The 14,105-nt window shown below is 36.1% G+C and overlaps 1 protein-coding gene across 3 annotated transcripts in view; it reads right to left on the bottom strand.

Annotated features, from left to right (window-relative positions):
* LOC120541399 (cytosolic carboxypeptidase 4) overlaps positions 1 to 14,105 on the bottom strand; it is a 917,845-nt gene that overhangs the window by 447,249 nt on the left and 456,491 nt on the right. For all 3 annotated transcript variants that reach the window (XM_039772988.1, XM_039772990.1, XM_039772989.1), the window contains 2 exons: positions 7,353 to 7,440; positions 2,587 to 2,731 (listed from right to left, as the gene is read on the bottom strand). In XM_039772988.1, the coding sequence (XP_039628922.1) occupies positions 2,587 to 2,731; positions 7,353 to 7,440 (233 nt within the window). The remainder of the gene's footprint in view (positions 1 to 2,586; positions 2,732 to 7,352; positions 7,441 to 14,105) is intronic.

Genomic DNA, 14,105 nt, shown 5'->3' with positions numbered 1-14,105 from the left:
TTATATAGACAGGCAGCCAACAACGTGGGAGGCGTTGGGATGGGGGACCCAACGCCTCACACGGTGACCGAGCTGCAGGCTATGGACGTATATATGTACGTAAGTAGGATTCAGTTAGCATTGGGAACCCATGTACCAAATTTCTTGAAGATGGGCCCATAAGTAACAAAGACTGTTGAAAAGTTCAATATGGTGGCCGACAATGGCATCATACCACCGAAATAAGTATGTACATCGGTTTTGGTTAGCACAGGGAAGCCACCTACCAAATTTCGTGAAGATGGGGTCAGCCTTCGACCTACACGGGAAGTTTGAAAATTGGTGACGTTGGAAAGTTCAATATGGCGGCCGACAGTGGCGTCATACCATCGAAATAAGTAAGTACATCGGTTTTGGTTAGCGCAGGGAAGCCGCCTACCAAATTTCATGAAGATGGGGCCATAAATAAGAAAGTTCAACATGGCGGACGTTGTTGACCGTTATGACCGTTACGTGTAGAATTTCAAAATGAAACCTGCTTAACTTTTGTAAGTAAGCTGTAAGGAATACGCCTGCCAAATTTCAGCTTTCTACCTACATGGGAAGTTGGAGAATTAGTGATGAGTCAGTGAGTCAGTCAGTCAGTGAGGGCTTTGCCTTTTATTAGTATAGATACTGTATATATATATACACACACATAAACATCTATCTTATATAAATGTCTATGCGTGGAAGTGTGTGTGTCTGTCTGACCACCCCGGAATTGCAAGGCTATAGCATGAAGCCACCGAGAAAAGAGAAACTTGCTTAGCCGCTAATACACAAGCGACACGAGCACATCGGCAAAATGATATCTCTGAGGAGAGAACTCGCTTAGCCACTGATAGACAACAGAGGTGAGCACGTCGGCAAAACAAAACCGCCGAAGTAATAGAACCTCATTTAGCTGCTTGACGTGCAAGAATCCATGGTTTCTAGAAGCCCAGGCTTTTTACAGCACAGGCTTGCACAGCTAGTATATATGTATGTATACTTACTGAGAAAATGATTGCATCTGCTTATCCTTGCAATTTTCTAATTAACCAAAAATGTGGCAGTAGCGCAATACATAAAATTATGCAGGTAAAGGTTAGGAATTTCACCAGAGTCAGGAAATATGAGATCTCAAGAATTTCAGCTGTGGCATGATTATTGGTGCCAGATAGGTTGGTTTGAGTATTTCTGTAACAGGGATTTTCGCAGGCAATAGTCTCCAAGAATGGTGTGAGAAACAAAAAACCATCCCATGAGCGGCAGTTCGACAAATGGAAATGCCTTGCTGATGAAAGACATCAGAAGAGAATGACCAGACTGGTTTAGACTTACAGACTTATTGTAATTTAGATAACCACTCTGTATTGTTACATTTTTATGAATGCACAACACGTCGAACCTTGAGGCTATAGCAGCAGAAGGCCACATCGGGTTCTCTCCTGTCAGACAAGAACAGAGAGCTGAACAGTGAACACAGGCTCACCAAAACTGAACAGTTGATGGTTGGAATAGCATAGCCTTGTCTGATGAATCTCGATTTCTACTGAGGCACACAAACAGAAGGGGCGGTTGGTCCTAACATTATGATTTGATGCACCCAACTTGCCCTGGGTCAACAGTCCAGGCTACTGGTGATATATTGGTGTGTTGAATGTTGTCTTGGCACACTTTGAGTCTGTTAATATTGATTAGTCATCACTTGAATACCACGGCCTATTTCAGTAATGTTGCTAACCATTAGCATCTCTTCATGGCCACAATTTACCCATCTTCTGATTGCTACTTCCAGTATAATAATCCACCATGTCACAGAGCAAAAGTTGTATCAAACTGGCTTCATGAACATGACAATGAGTTCAGTTGTCTACAGTTGCCTTCTCAGTCTCCAAATCAAAGAGGTCACTTTCGGAATATGGTAGCATGGGAGATTCACAGAATGCAAAAATGTGCAGCTGGCAAAACTGCTGAAATTGTGTTTTGTAATCACGTCAACATGCAGCAGAATGTCAAAGAAATGCTTCCTACATCTTGTGGAATCCATGCCATGAACAACTGAAGCCATTTTAAAAGCAAAACGAGGCCCTACCCAGTATTAATATAGTGTTCCTAATAATTTGCCCAGTGAGTGTATATACATTTTTAAGCAGCTTTGATTATTAAATCCCAATAATACTAAAATTTCAACTTTTCTCCATAAATTTCTAGCATCTGACCCCAAATGTCATATTTTGTTTGTAAGCTATTCCATCTACCGAGAGAACATATTTTTAGAACATTTCATAGATATTTTACCTTAAAAATAAATCAATTCTTTAAATAAAACAAGAAACATATGCTGATGCCTGGAGAAAAAATGTAGCAGCTTTTAAAATAAGATCTCATAAATAATTAAAAACCAACTGTGGGTAAAGAAATAAAGAAAAGTTGACTTATTTTTCTTTCTTAGGGCTTTCTAAAAATGATTCTGTAGGGATTTCATCTGTACAGTGTATGGAAATAACCATTCAGTTCCAAAGAAAAACCAGTGTTCGTTTTAAAAAGAATATCTAACTATGCAAACAGAAAAGAAATTACCTGCAAAGCAGTATAGGTATAGGGATAGTGATAGGCCAAATAGCAGACGTCATCGTTATGTGGAAAGATCACAGTGAAGCTTAGGGTATAGAAAGAAACCCCCTTCTGTCCACCTTTTGATGAGGAAGGTTGTGAAAAATGGTTTCTGTAACAACATGAAAAGGAGGCTTTACTTAGCATGGACTAAATGCATATTTTGCTTTCCAGCTCAGTCTTTACTACTTTTTCAGTAGACCTTTAAACAAATGCATGACAGACAATAGAAATATGTGCATTCTTTTTTTATTCTTTTGCAGAAAAGTTATTTATTCATAATGCTATTTAATGTATAATATTTCCACTCTTGAAAGTTCACTGTTGTGTTATCAATGACTTTCTTGGTCGATTCGTATTGAAATACTGATGAAAGCATTCGGGTAGCAAATTTGTTACCCAACAGAAATTTTAATTTGTTCAGATAAGAAAAATGAAAACTTGCATGTTGAGGTGAGTCTAGTAATTTTAATTATCTGCAAGAAAGATCTTAAAATTAATAGTATAATAGGTTGTAAAATTATAAATCAGTGCTAAATGATAAAATGATGTAACCAATATGAACATTATACCATACTTCATGATTGTAAACTAATAATATTAAACAACTATAATGAATTTATAAGTAAGAGCAATATTCATATAACCATGGGTAACAGGGCGCCTAGTAGGGATTCAAGAATTTTTTGTCACTCAGTCAGTCATTATTTTATACAGCACACTTAATAGGAGTGTCATTACATATTTTAAAAAGAGACTTACAAAGTTTTAAAATATAGCACAATTCATATACAGAGACAAACCAATTATTTTCCCTTAAACTGAAACAGCGGTATTTTTAAGAAAAACATTTTTGTTTGTATTTGATCTTCTTCTTCCGGCTGCTCCCATTAGGGGTTACCACAGTAGATCATCTTTTTCCATATCTTCATGTCCTTGTCATCTTGCTTTGTCACACCCACCACCTGTATGTCTTCTTTCACCATATACATAAACCTCCTCGTAGGCCTTCCTCTGTTCCTCTTGCCTGCCAGCTCTATCCTTAGCATCCTTTACCCAACATACCCAGCATCACTTCTCTGCACATGTCTAAACCAACTCAATTTTACCTCTCTGGTATTTGATGAAGTTTATTTTTTGGATTACGATTCTGATAAACTATTAGGTGTCACTTCCTAGTTTTTTGATAGTTTATAGCTTTTCTCCCTTAACTGTATGTGAAAAAAGGAATCGTGGAAATGGAAATGTGTTAAAATAACAGTAGACAAGTTATAGATGATTACTTTACTTTACATTACATTTAATCAAACCCCTAGATTTTAGAATGAACTAAAGCCCTTGTCCACCTGCATATTGTGACTAAGTTCTCTTGGGTGTGATACAAACAAACTATTGATTTTTATAGCAAAGGCTGAGTTACTCTTGTTGAGGATGGTCAAAGATTTTGTGTGAGGTACGGTAATTCGTAACTTTTGCTGTTTCTTCTTCGAAAACAATTTTCACAAGCCCATAGTATAAAGAAGTTCTGAGTTATTTTACATCTAAACGTCTACGCATGGAAGTGTGTATGTCTGTCTGTCCGGCCAGGACAGCATGAAGCTCAAAGAGCCGGCAAGGTGGTCCGAAGTTAACGAGTTGGAGACAAACTCGTTTAGCTGCTAATACACAAGCGCATCAAGCACATCGGCAAAACAAAACCTCAGAGGAGAAACTCGCTTAGGCACTGATAGACAACGGAGGGCGAGCACGTTGACAAAACGAAACCACCAACTATGCATTTCAATTTTTTTTTGGACGATTTCAATAGTTTCTGGAGCCTGGGCTTTTTACAGCACGGGCTTACACTGCTAGTTTTTAATAAACTTAAAAGAATTGCTGAACTCTACCACTTGCTCTGTCTTTTGTAATAAGGATTTGTATTGCAATCTTTCTATCTACAGTCAACTTCTACAACTGATGCACTCCATGACTTAAATTATTGGAGAGCTGACAGTTTTTCAGAATTGTCTATGGTCTCCACAAACAGTGAAACACTGTGACATTTTTTGAGTGATTATTGTCTAGTAGTTGAAAACATAGAGAGGAGTTCACACAACAGCAGTGATCAACAATGTCAATAACAGTGGCAGGAGAGGATTTTCACAGTAAAAAGGGAATACAAATGTGGTGATATACAAGCCAGGGAAGGGAAGCAGAAATTTAAGCCTAGGGGCCAGCTTTTAATAGGGTTGCTGGCTGTGGGAAATGGTGGAAAAATCTAAAAATAAATGATGTTATAAATCAATTTTTTAGGTTTAAAACAGCATATTTTCAGTATTACTATCATCAGAAATCGACGAACAGGAGCATGACATGTACACTGATGAAATAATAATAAATTTAAAAACGCAGTGTTCACTGGCATAGAAAATGCCATTTCTAGTGGTAACACCTAGAAATCCATAAATGGACTTGAATTCAATGAAACCTAGCTGTAGAAAAGACATGAAAGTAGAATTTAATGCATGTGGGTTGGAATGCGATATCACAGTAAGCATTTTTTTTTCCTTAAATTGGGAAACTGGAGATCTAATTATCTATCATAATGTGGCAGTTGGACATGGCTTTGTCATGTCCCTAATGCCCTTTTTACTATCCTTTGCATTTTTTTTATTCTTTAGTGTTTTGTGATATTTAGTAGCTAGTCTATGTAAGCAGGCACTCACAATGATCAGGCTGACTCAATGTGAAAAATAGGCCCTTTCAATTTCTTTAACAAGAGCTCTTTTTGTCAGCCCAGCAAAAGGGACCTCTAATGTTCATCACCAACAGCTGATTTGTTTTCATCTTCCCGTTCAAAGCACCAGGTAAAGTGAATCTCTGACAATTATATGTACCTTCTAATCTTATTTTTACTTTTATGCCAGCAGAGTCACCATAGTATAACACTGAATTCAAAATTTGCTTCAATTTTCTGCTAATCTCCATTTTATTTAGACTAAATATGCAGTATATAACCATGTTTGGCAATATTCTGTCTGTATGAAAGATTTACCACAAATTACTTGGTCAGACCAATGCGGTACGAAAGATGTTTGCAGGTTTGTCAGGCTGAGTGAACTGGGTAAATAAATACAGGCAGACCACAGGCTACCATAAATTGCAATGTCTGTTCACTGTGTGTTGGGTAGCATTTTGAACTTCTACCAACAGAGCTGAGCAGTACGGCACTGGTGCATTGCTTTATATAGCAAAGGAAATCAGTTCATTGACAAGTCTGGATAAATAACCTTACATATTCACATATAAAGAGCATGTCTGAGAGCATACTGTTAAAAATAAAAGCAGCATGTAAAGATTGCTCATAGTTCTTTTTTACCCATTTTTTGGATGGAAGATACACTATATGTATCACTATATGTGTCACCTAGAGTCCTATTTCAATTTATTCCTAATCCTCTAATGACACCGTTTGGAGTCACAATTAATGGGATTAGATTATGTAGTTATAAACTAAAAGTGAGTTCCTATTAAGCACTGTTAGCGAATGAACTGATTTTTCTTAACTGAATGAATCTGAGTGCACCTCGATAACTGAAGAAGTAAACAATGTCTTATATTATCTAAAACCAGAAGAATCCAATTTTCTTTGAGCGCCAAGTTTTTTCACATTTCAGCAAAACCTTATAAATGTGAATGTCAAGTACGTTCGCTGCTAAATTTCTGTTGTACCTCTGGTGTTTTAATCTATATGAGGAACTATTTTATAATAGAAATTTTGTTTTTCATATTGCCCTCTCAATTGAGTAAATGATGGAATTTTTATGATTTAAAATATTTTAACTCCCTCTTTGAAATGTAGCAATGATTGTATTTTTGATTGGACTGTGTTTTATAAAATTTCTTCTGACTTATATATTACTTCAAGTTCCTATTCCTTGTTTATAACTTTTATTGTAATGTATACATTTTGAAACTTAATAATAAAAGGGCGTCAGATCATTTTTGTTTTTGGTAGCTCTTCAGAAATACATGAGCCTTTACAAAATCTTGAGCAGCGAGTAAAGAAACTGTCCTTAACGCCTTCTAATTAAATTAAAATTCTAATTCTAAAAATCAGTGAACACCAGGATATAATATATTTAACTATTCAAAATGCTGCTTTTATTGAAAAAAATATATAAATGTGGATTGTACAATTCCTTTAGTTTTTGCTGTGGTTTATACATGTTTAAACCACTTGATATAGGCAAACTGTTTTTCATTTAAAAGTGATATTAAGCAATAAGTTCTTTATATTCTACTTCAGTTCTTTTTGTTATTGAAAATTTATGTACTCTAATCCTATGAGTGACACAGAAGTGAAATACATACCAACTAATATAAAGTACACTATTATTAATGTACAAGATTTTTTCAGTCTGATAGAAATGTTTTTTATTCCTTCACTGCTAAAACAGTTCCTTCTATGATTCCTAAAAAGTATTTTTTTATAGTTGTGTACAAGATTCAGTAGACTTAAAATATGCAAATGGTACATATCTGCATATAGCTTACTGTGCATTCCTTCTTGATTATGATTTTGACATGATAGATACCATTACTGTTAAACTCTAAAAGCATTTTCTTTGAACATGATCCAATGACACCTTTTGTCAGACTTTAACACTTTCATCAATCATATGCTAACCATGTACTGCAAGAAAAGTAAAAAAACATAAAAGACAAAGAAATGAAAGATCAGATTCACTCACTTGTAATAGCAGACTTCGTTTCCTTCACGGACCCAGTGAGGCCGACCTTGCAAAGCTTCTTGTACAGAATAGAGCACAGGCTGCATACCTAACATAACAAGACAGCAATTCGACCAAATATTAATATCTTCAGAGGACTGGCAGCTTAACATCTCACCATTCTGCATCAGTTCCATGTGTAGCATGACATTTACAATACATTACTGAAGCTTAATTGTTAACACAGATGCTTTTTAGCTTAAACTAACATACCTTAGCTTGTTGTGAAAAGGTCATAGCATGGCATGTAGTACTTATGAAAGGTCTGAAAGACCCACTGAAAAACCTTGACTGTTGCCATTATAGCAAAATTTCAGAGGTGAGGATAAAAGGGTAGTTTATATGGGACATGGGACAATCCTAAAAAAGTCAAATTATCATTACATTTTGGATTGAGGGCTATGATGACTGTGTAGTATTTTATATTGAAATTCAAGGTCAGTGTAGTCTAATTTCTCCGGCCTTGCATACATTTTCACTTGTACATAAGCTACCACACTCTTAGTATTCACAATTCAAACTCTTCTATTAACTGGGGTCTGTGTGTGTGTGTCACTAGCGAGAATCACTCAAGGGCCACAAACCCAGAACATTCATGTCAGAGATTCCTTTAGCAAAGCTGGATAAGCATTTACTTCTTACTCAGAAGCCCAGGATTTGCAGCCAGCCTTGAAATGGAGAGAGGCTAGACACTCTCTGAGGGGAGGACTAAACGTATCCAGGGGACGGCAAGGCTAAGAGAGACATGAGAGTGAGTAAGAGTCTGGCACTGTGTTTTCATTGCAGTAGCAGTCAAAGGGGCTGCTTGCTCAGCTGAGCAAGGGACATTTTCCTTCAGCAAATCTGAATAAGCATTCACTTCTGACTCAGAGGTCCTGAGTGTGTTGCCAGCCCCTCTCTGTGAGGATGTGAAATGGGGAGAGGTGAGACCCTGAGCAACTCCTGGCTGGTTATGTGGTTAAATGTCTCCTTTCTTTTGGTAGCCTTTCTTTTTTTTTTCTTTTGTACTTTTTGCATTTACCTTATTTTGGCTTTTTATCACAGTCAGAACTTATTTCCAGACTCATTAAATTAAGTGAATACTTTTAAAATCTGTACGTTTGTTCAGTTTTTCAGATACTTTTTCTGATTTAACCTTGTGAATCACTAATCAGCCTGATTCCAGGTATGCGCTACAAAAATGGCAAGATAATATATACACACTTAATGCATTCACAATAAGACCACTAGCAATACCAGTTGAAAGACTCAAACTTTCTTATCTACTCTCTATATATAAAATCCTAAGCCTAAAAGTTCAACAATTTTATGTGACATATTTAAGTCACGTTTTTTGTCACGCTTTAAATTGGCTTATTTTAAAACCTACATATACATGTTTGGTATATTCTTTTCAGAATTTCTCGAACTTTGTGATGTTGTTAGATTTTCAGATTCTTATTCCATTTTTAGATTATAAACTAAAATATCAAGAAAGTTGTGGTTTAAATGATGTCAGTAAAAACGAATGGATCATTTATTTAGTCTCTTCGAGCATAGTGGACCTCATTTTAACGGGAATACTCAAATCGGTAAGAGAGTAAATATTTTATTCTCATTTCATGATTTTTACTCCGTTAAATAATAATTCATTTTTCTTTAACATATTTATAGAATTTCGTGATTTTTGACTCCAACAAATAATCATTTTTCTTTTTTACATTTACAGATTTTACTAATTTTCTGGCCGCAACTGGGGGTTGGGCGCTTCGAGACCCCAATAGGAAGATAATGAGAGAGTTGTACTATTTTTTTGGTAGAGTACAGAGGTGGCTGGAGCGATTATTTCCCTTGCTTCTTCCTCCTAGGTTGTTTTCCAAGAGTAAAAAATAAAAGCTAACATTGGCAGCTAAACCATCTGTGTATGAACTGATTCAATGATTCCTAATACTTGAACACTTGAAATATGCTATTTACTGTGCCATCTTTAACTTATTCTTAACTTGCCTAATTAAATATAATCTGAGTACTTTAAAAATGATTATTTCTATAAATAAAAATTCTGTACAGAGAAATCTTTGCACAGTTTCAAAATATTAGCAAGAATGTTCCTCCTTGTATCAAACTGTGTAGTTGTAAACTGCTTCTTATTTTTAATTATTTTGCCGTTGTTAATTAGGAATGGTGCTATACAAAATGAAAACTAATATCATTGCTCATTTTTAGTGATGTTCCTTCTGATAATACCTTCTATTTAAAGGATTCATGTAAAGATCAGCTATACTATGTATGAATTCTTTTCACAATACCTTTTGTTACTATTACAAAAGGCACAATAAAAAAAATAAGTATTTTAGTGTTAGCCAGTCCCAAGACTGGATAGATGGGGAGGGTTGGTGTCAGTAAAGGCATAAAAAATCATGCTGAAACCTTGACAGGAGATGTCTAGTGAACAAAAATAGTGACCCCATATAAAACTGGGAATAACTATGAAAGAAGAAAAAACAAAAGAATTGTTATATAGTACCATTTGTTTAGTTCATTTTAAATACTGTTCACTGAACAAAAATCAAATTAAACAACAAGCCTTTGCATTGCATTATATGATATTTACATTTTAACTTAAATGCTATATTTGAATGAATTTCAGAAATAACAGTGAATGTGAATAGTGAATTACATAAACTCAGTTTCCAAGCGGTTTTAGATACAGTACCATATAAATACAAATGTCAAAATCTATATTGCTTGTTCCATTAATTATTGTTAATATGTCAATAACTAGCCGTCCCCTGTGGCTCCGCCCACGTAGCAGTGAAACAGGACAGACTTTAAAAATCAATAAACAAACTGGTATCGGTAGCTAAGAGGAGGCAAGGTCTGCTCCAAAACGTGGCCAGAGGTAGAACGATTCGTACGGAGGCTGGCGTGTGAGTGAGGAGGGCCCTGCCTGGCTCTCCACCCCTTACATCACCCTCGACCCACAGCCTGTGTCTTGGATTAGTGCAAATAAATCGCTCCTGCAAGCAAACTATGATACTTAGCACGATGAGAGTAGTCGCAAAATCAACCGGAATGTTCAAGCAAATTATAGAAAAATAACAATCTAAATCCGTTAAGTAGTTCTCTCATGAAAAGCGGGCAGAAAGACAGACAGACAGATGTTGGATTTTATATATAGAGAGATAATTGGTTTATATTCAATATACTGATACTTAAAAACTTAAATAAGTACTAAAATTTTGTTAAAGATTGTTTTGAGAATTAATTAAAGAATATATTTTATTTCCTTCAGATTCACATGTTGCAGACCATTAAGAGTGCACCAGTTGTATGCCTTCACAGACACACTCCCATTCGCCTACTTGCCAAGAGTTAGCAAACAATAAGTAGAAATAGGAAAAATTCATATGAAGTAGCACAGCTGAAAGAAGAACAACAGTTCCGCATGTTCAGCTAGTTAGATCAAAAGTTGCTACTCCCAGGGTTGCTCATCATGATTATGAAATGTATTTTAATTTTAAGTAAAGCATACATTTTCCCATTGGATTGCATTTGGATAGCAGTGAAGCATGGTACTATCTGTGTACAGTTAATATAAAAGATTGCTTATTTCATATGGTGCTATTTCATGCACATTTTTTTAAAGAACTAGAGATTACTGAGTTCCCAAAACCATCTGATAAAAAGACAGAAGATTTTGTTCCAATAGAGTTTAAGTACTGGACTTCCCCGAAACATGCGAGGCAGGAATGCAGTAGTAATTTATCATTGGTTCATTTTTGACAGTTTCAAGTCAGAACTGTGCAATGTGAAAGTTTGAGTCGGGTTTAATACAGCCTGAGGAACGCTGTATTTTATTTAAAGATTAAAATTTAACTTGAAAGGTTGTTTTCTTAACACTTTGTCCAGTTCTTTCATTGTCCATCATTACAGTGCACTGGTATAGTTTTAAGATATATCCATTGATTGCAGTAGATAGATAGATAGATAGATAGATACTTTATTAATCCCAAGGGGAAATTCACATAATCCAGCAGCAGTATACTGATACAAAGAAACAATATTAAATTAAATAGTAATAAAAATGAAAAGAATTAAAATAAAATTAATGTTCGCATTTACTCCCCCGGGTGGAATTGAAGAGTCGCATAGTGTGGGGGAGGAACGATCTCTTTAGTCTGTCAGTGGAGCAGGACAGTGACAAAAGTCTGTCACTGAAGCTACTCCTCTGTCTGGAGATGACACTGTTAAGTGGATGCAGTGGATTCTTCATGATTGACAGGAGTTTGCTTAGTGCCCGTCGCTCTGCCACAGATGTTAAACTGTCCAACTTTAATCCTACAATGGAGCCTGCCTTCTTAACAAGTTTGTCCAGGCGTGAGGCGTCTTTCATCTTTATGCTGCCACCCCAGCACACCACCGCGTAGAAGAGGGCACTCGCCACAACCGTCTGGTAGAACATCTGCAGCATCTTACTGCAGATGTTGAAGGATGCCAACCTTCTCAGAAAGTATATTCTGCTCTGACCTTTCTTACATAGAGCATCAGTATTGGCAGTCCAGTCCAATTTGTCATCCAGCTGCACTCCCAGGTATTTATACGTCTGTATCCTCTGCACACAGTCACCTCTGATGATCACAGGGTCCATGAGGAGCCTGGGCCTCCTAAAATCCACCACCAGCTCCTTGGTCTTGCTGGTGTTAAGGTGTAAGTGGTTTGAGTCGCACCATTTAACAAAGTCTTTGATTAACTTTCTGTACTCCTCCTCCTGCCCACTCCTGATGCAGCCCACAATAGCAGTGTCATCAGCGAACTTTTGCACGTGGCAGGACTCCGAGTCATATTGGAAGTCTGATGTATATAGACTGAACAGGACCGGAGAAAGTACAGTCCCCTGCGGCGCCCCTGTATTGCTGCACACGATGTCAGACCTGCAGTTCCCAAGACGCACATATTGAGGTCTTGTCTGTAAGATAGTCCACGATCCATACCACCAGGTGTGAGTCTACTCCCATCTCAGTCAGCTTATCCCTAAGGAGCAGAGGTTGGATGGTGTTGGTGTTGTAGTACAGCTACACAGTAAAATATACATTGTAGACAGTGGTGTAATATTAGGAAGTTAATCATGCTTAGTTTTGCAATATCTTAGATTTTAATAAAATATAAAGAAATACTTAGAGAAAAGCTTCTATATTAGGCAAATGGTTTTTAAGAATTCAATTACATATCAATGTGGAAGTCTCTGAAGGTCTCAAAACAAATGGATTATTTTAAATATTTATTACATCATTGATGGAGGAATTAAATATTTTTTTTTATGGGAATACTGTATTTGTCAGCATCATTCTAGCCTTCAGCATATCCTACCTGTGACCACTGATCCATTAGATTTCTGCTTTGTTGATGACAGTGACAGTAAGCACACAGATCAGAGCACATAAGGAAGAACAGCAGTGGTCCAGAATTTATTTTCCATAGTAATATAAGTTCATGACTGTCTGACTCCTTACATTACCTCAAACTAGTGTAATCCACTTGAAGAACTGAATATTAGGTGACACCAGCCTTCCCACTGTTATGTTACTAAAGATTTTCTTTACATTTGTAGCCTCTTGGCATTCTACAGTAAATAAATTAAGCTATGACTGCATCCAGTTTTTTTTTTTAAATAGGACTCATTAATATGAATGGTAAGGTGCTAAAACATTAGATTGAATATTTCATTTAAAAATATTACTTCTCCTAACTAATGTTATATGAAAATGTGACCAGTTAGTGAGACATTAATTAAGGTTATTAGAGCTGAGGGTAAATCTTTAAGCCATTGTGTGACTGAAATTCTTAAATATGGGCATTAATTTGAGACAGTTAAGCAGAAATGATCTAATGTAAGCTTTTGTATGGGGACATTTGCATAAAATAATAACTCTTACTAAGATCACTCATAAATTCAAAGTTGTATATAATTTATCCAACACATTTAATTCATGTGGAAGTAGTACATGCAGATCAGTAAAGAGTAAAGCTATATATAAAAAAAAAAATCTCTAGTAATTCCTGTACTGTGACCTGCTTGTAAAAGTAAATGACAAGAGGATCAGTACTGATGACAAATTAAATATCCAATAATGGAAACTCCTGTCAGGTGACACATTCAAAAACAAAGATGTCAGTGTTTACATTATTTACATAAGGGCATGAAAGCTTCTGAGCTGAAGTAATCCATGCAGATATTTTGGGTACAAAACCAAATTTGTTTAATGTGGCAAATAAGCAACTCCATTCAACTCTGTCTAATCCTTTACCCACAACCATTGTCAGCAGGACTTCAACCACAAGACTCTCAAGAAGGTGATGTGTGTGTTAAGTTCAATATATGTATATAATAACTGAGAAATCCAGTCTGGTCTTAAGAAATAAAAGAAAGAAGTACCTCCTCTATCCTGTTTGTAAGAGGCTTAGCCAGAATATGGACATTGGTGTTTAACAAGTATGTTGGTCTGTAATATGGACTGTGACCAATGAAAAAACACTTGCTCGTTGATGTTTTTTCTTCTAAGGGGCAGAAGCTGAATAATCAAGCAATACCCTGAAATACATGCAGGAGTTGATCAGTGTGGAAATCTTTCATGGATGGGCAAAACAAGAGTCATAGGAAAAGCAATGATCAGGAATGTGAAATGCTTTACCAAGCAACAACCCTTAATTTGTTCCCAAGAGATTCTTTTCACT

The sequence above is a fragment of the Polypterus senegalus genome, chromosome 12 (genome assembly GCF_016835505.1).
Source record: "Polypterus senegalus isolate Bchr_013 chromosome 12, ASM1683550v1, whole genome shotgun sequence".
Lineage (NCBI taxonomy): Eukaryota > Metazoa > Chordata > Cladistia > Polypteriformes > Polypteridae > Polypterus > Polypterus senegalus.
The sequence above is the reverse complement of the archived record's forward strand: the minus strand, read 5'-3'. Positions and strand labels throughout refer to the sequence as shown.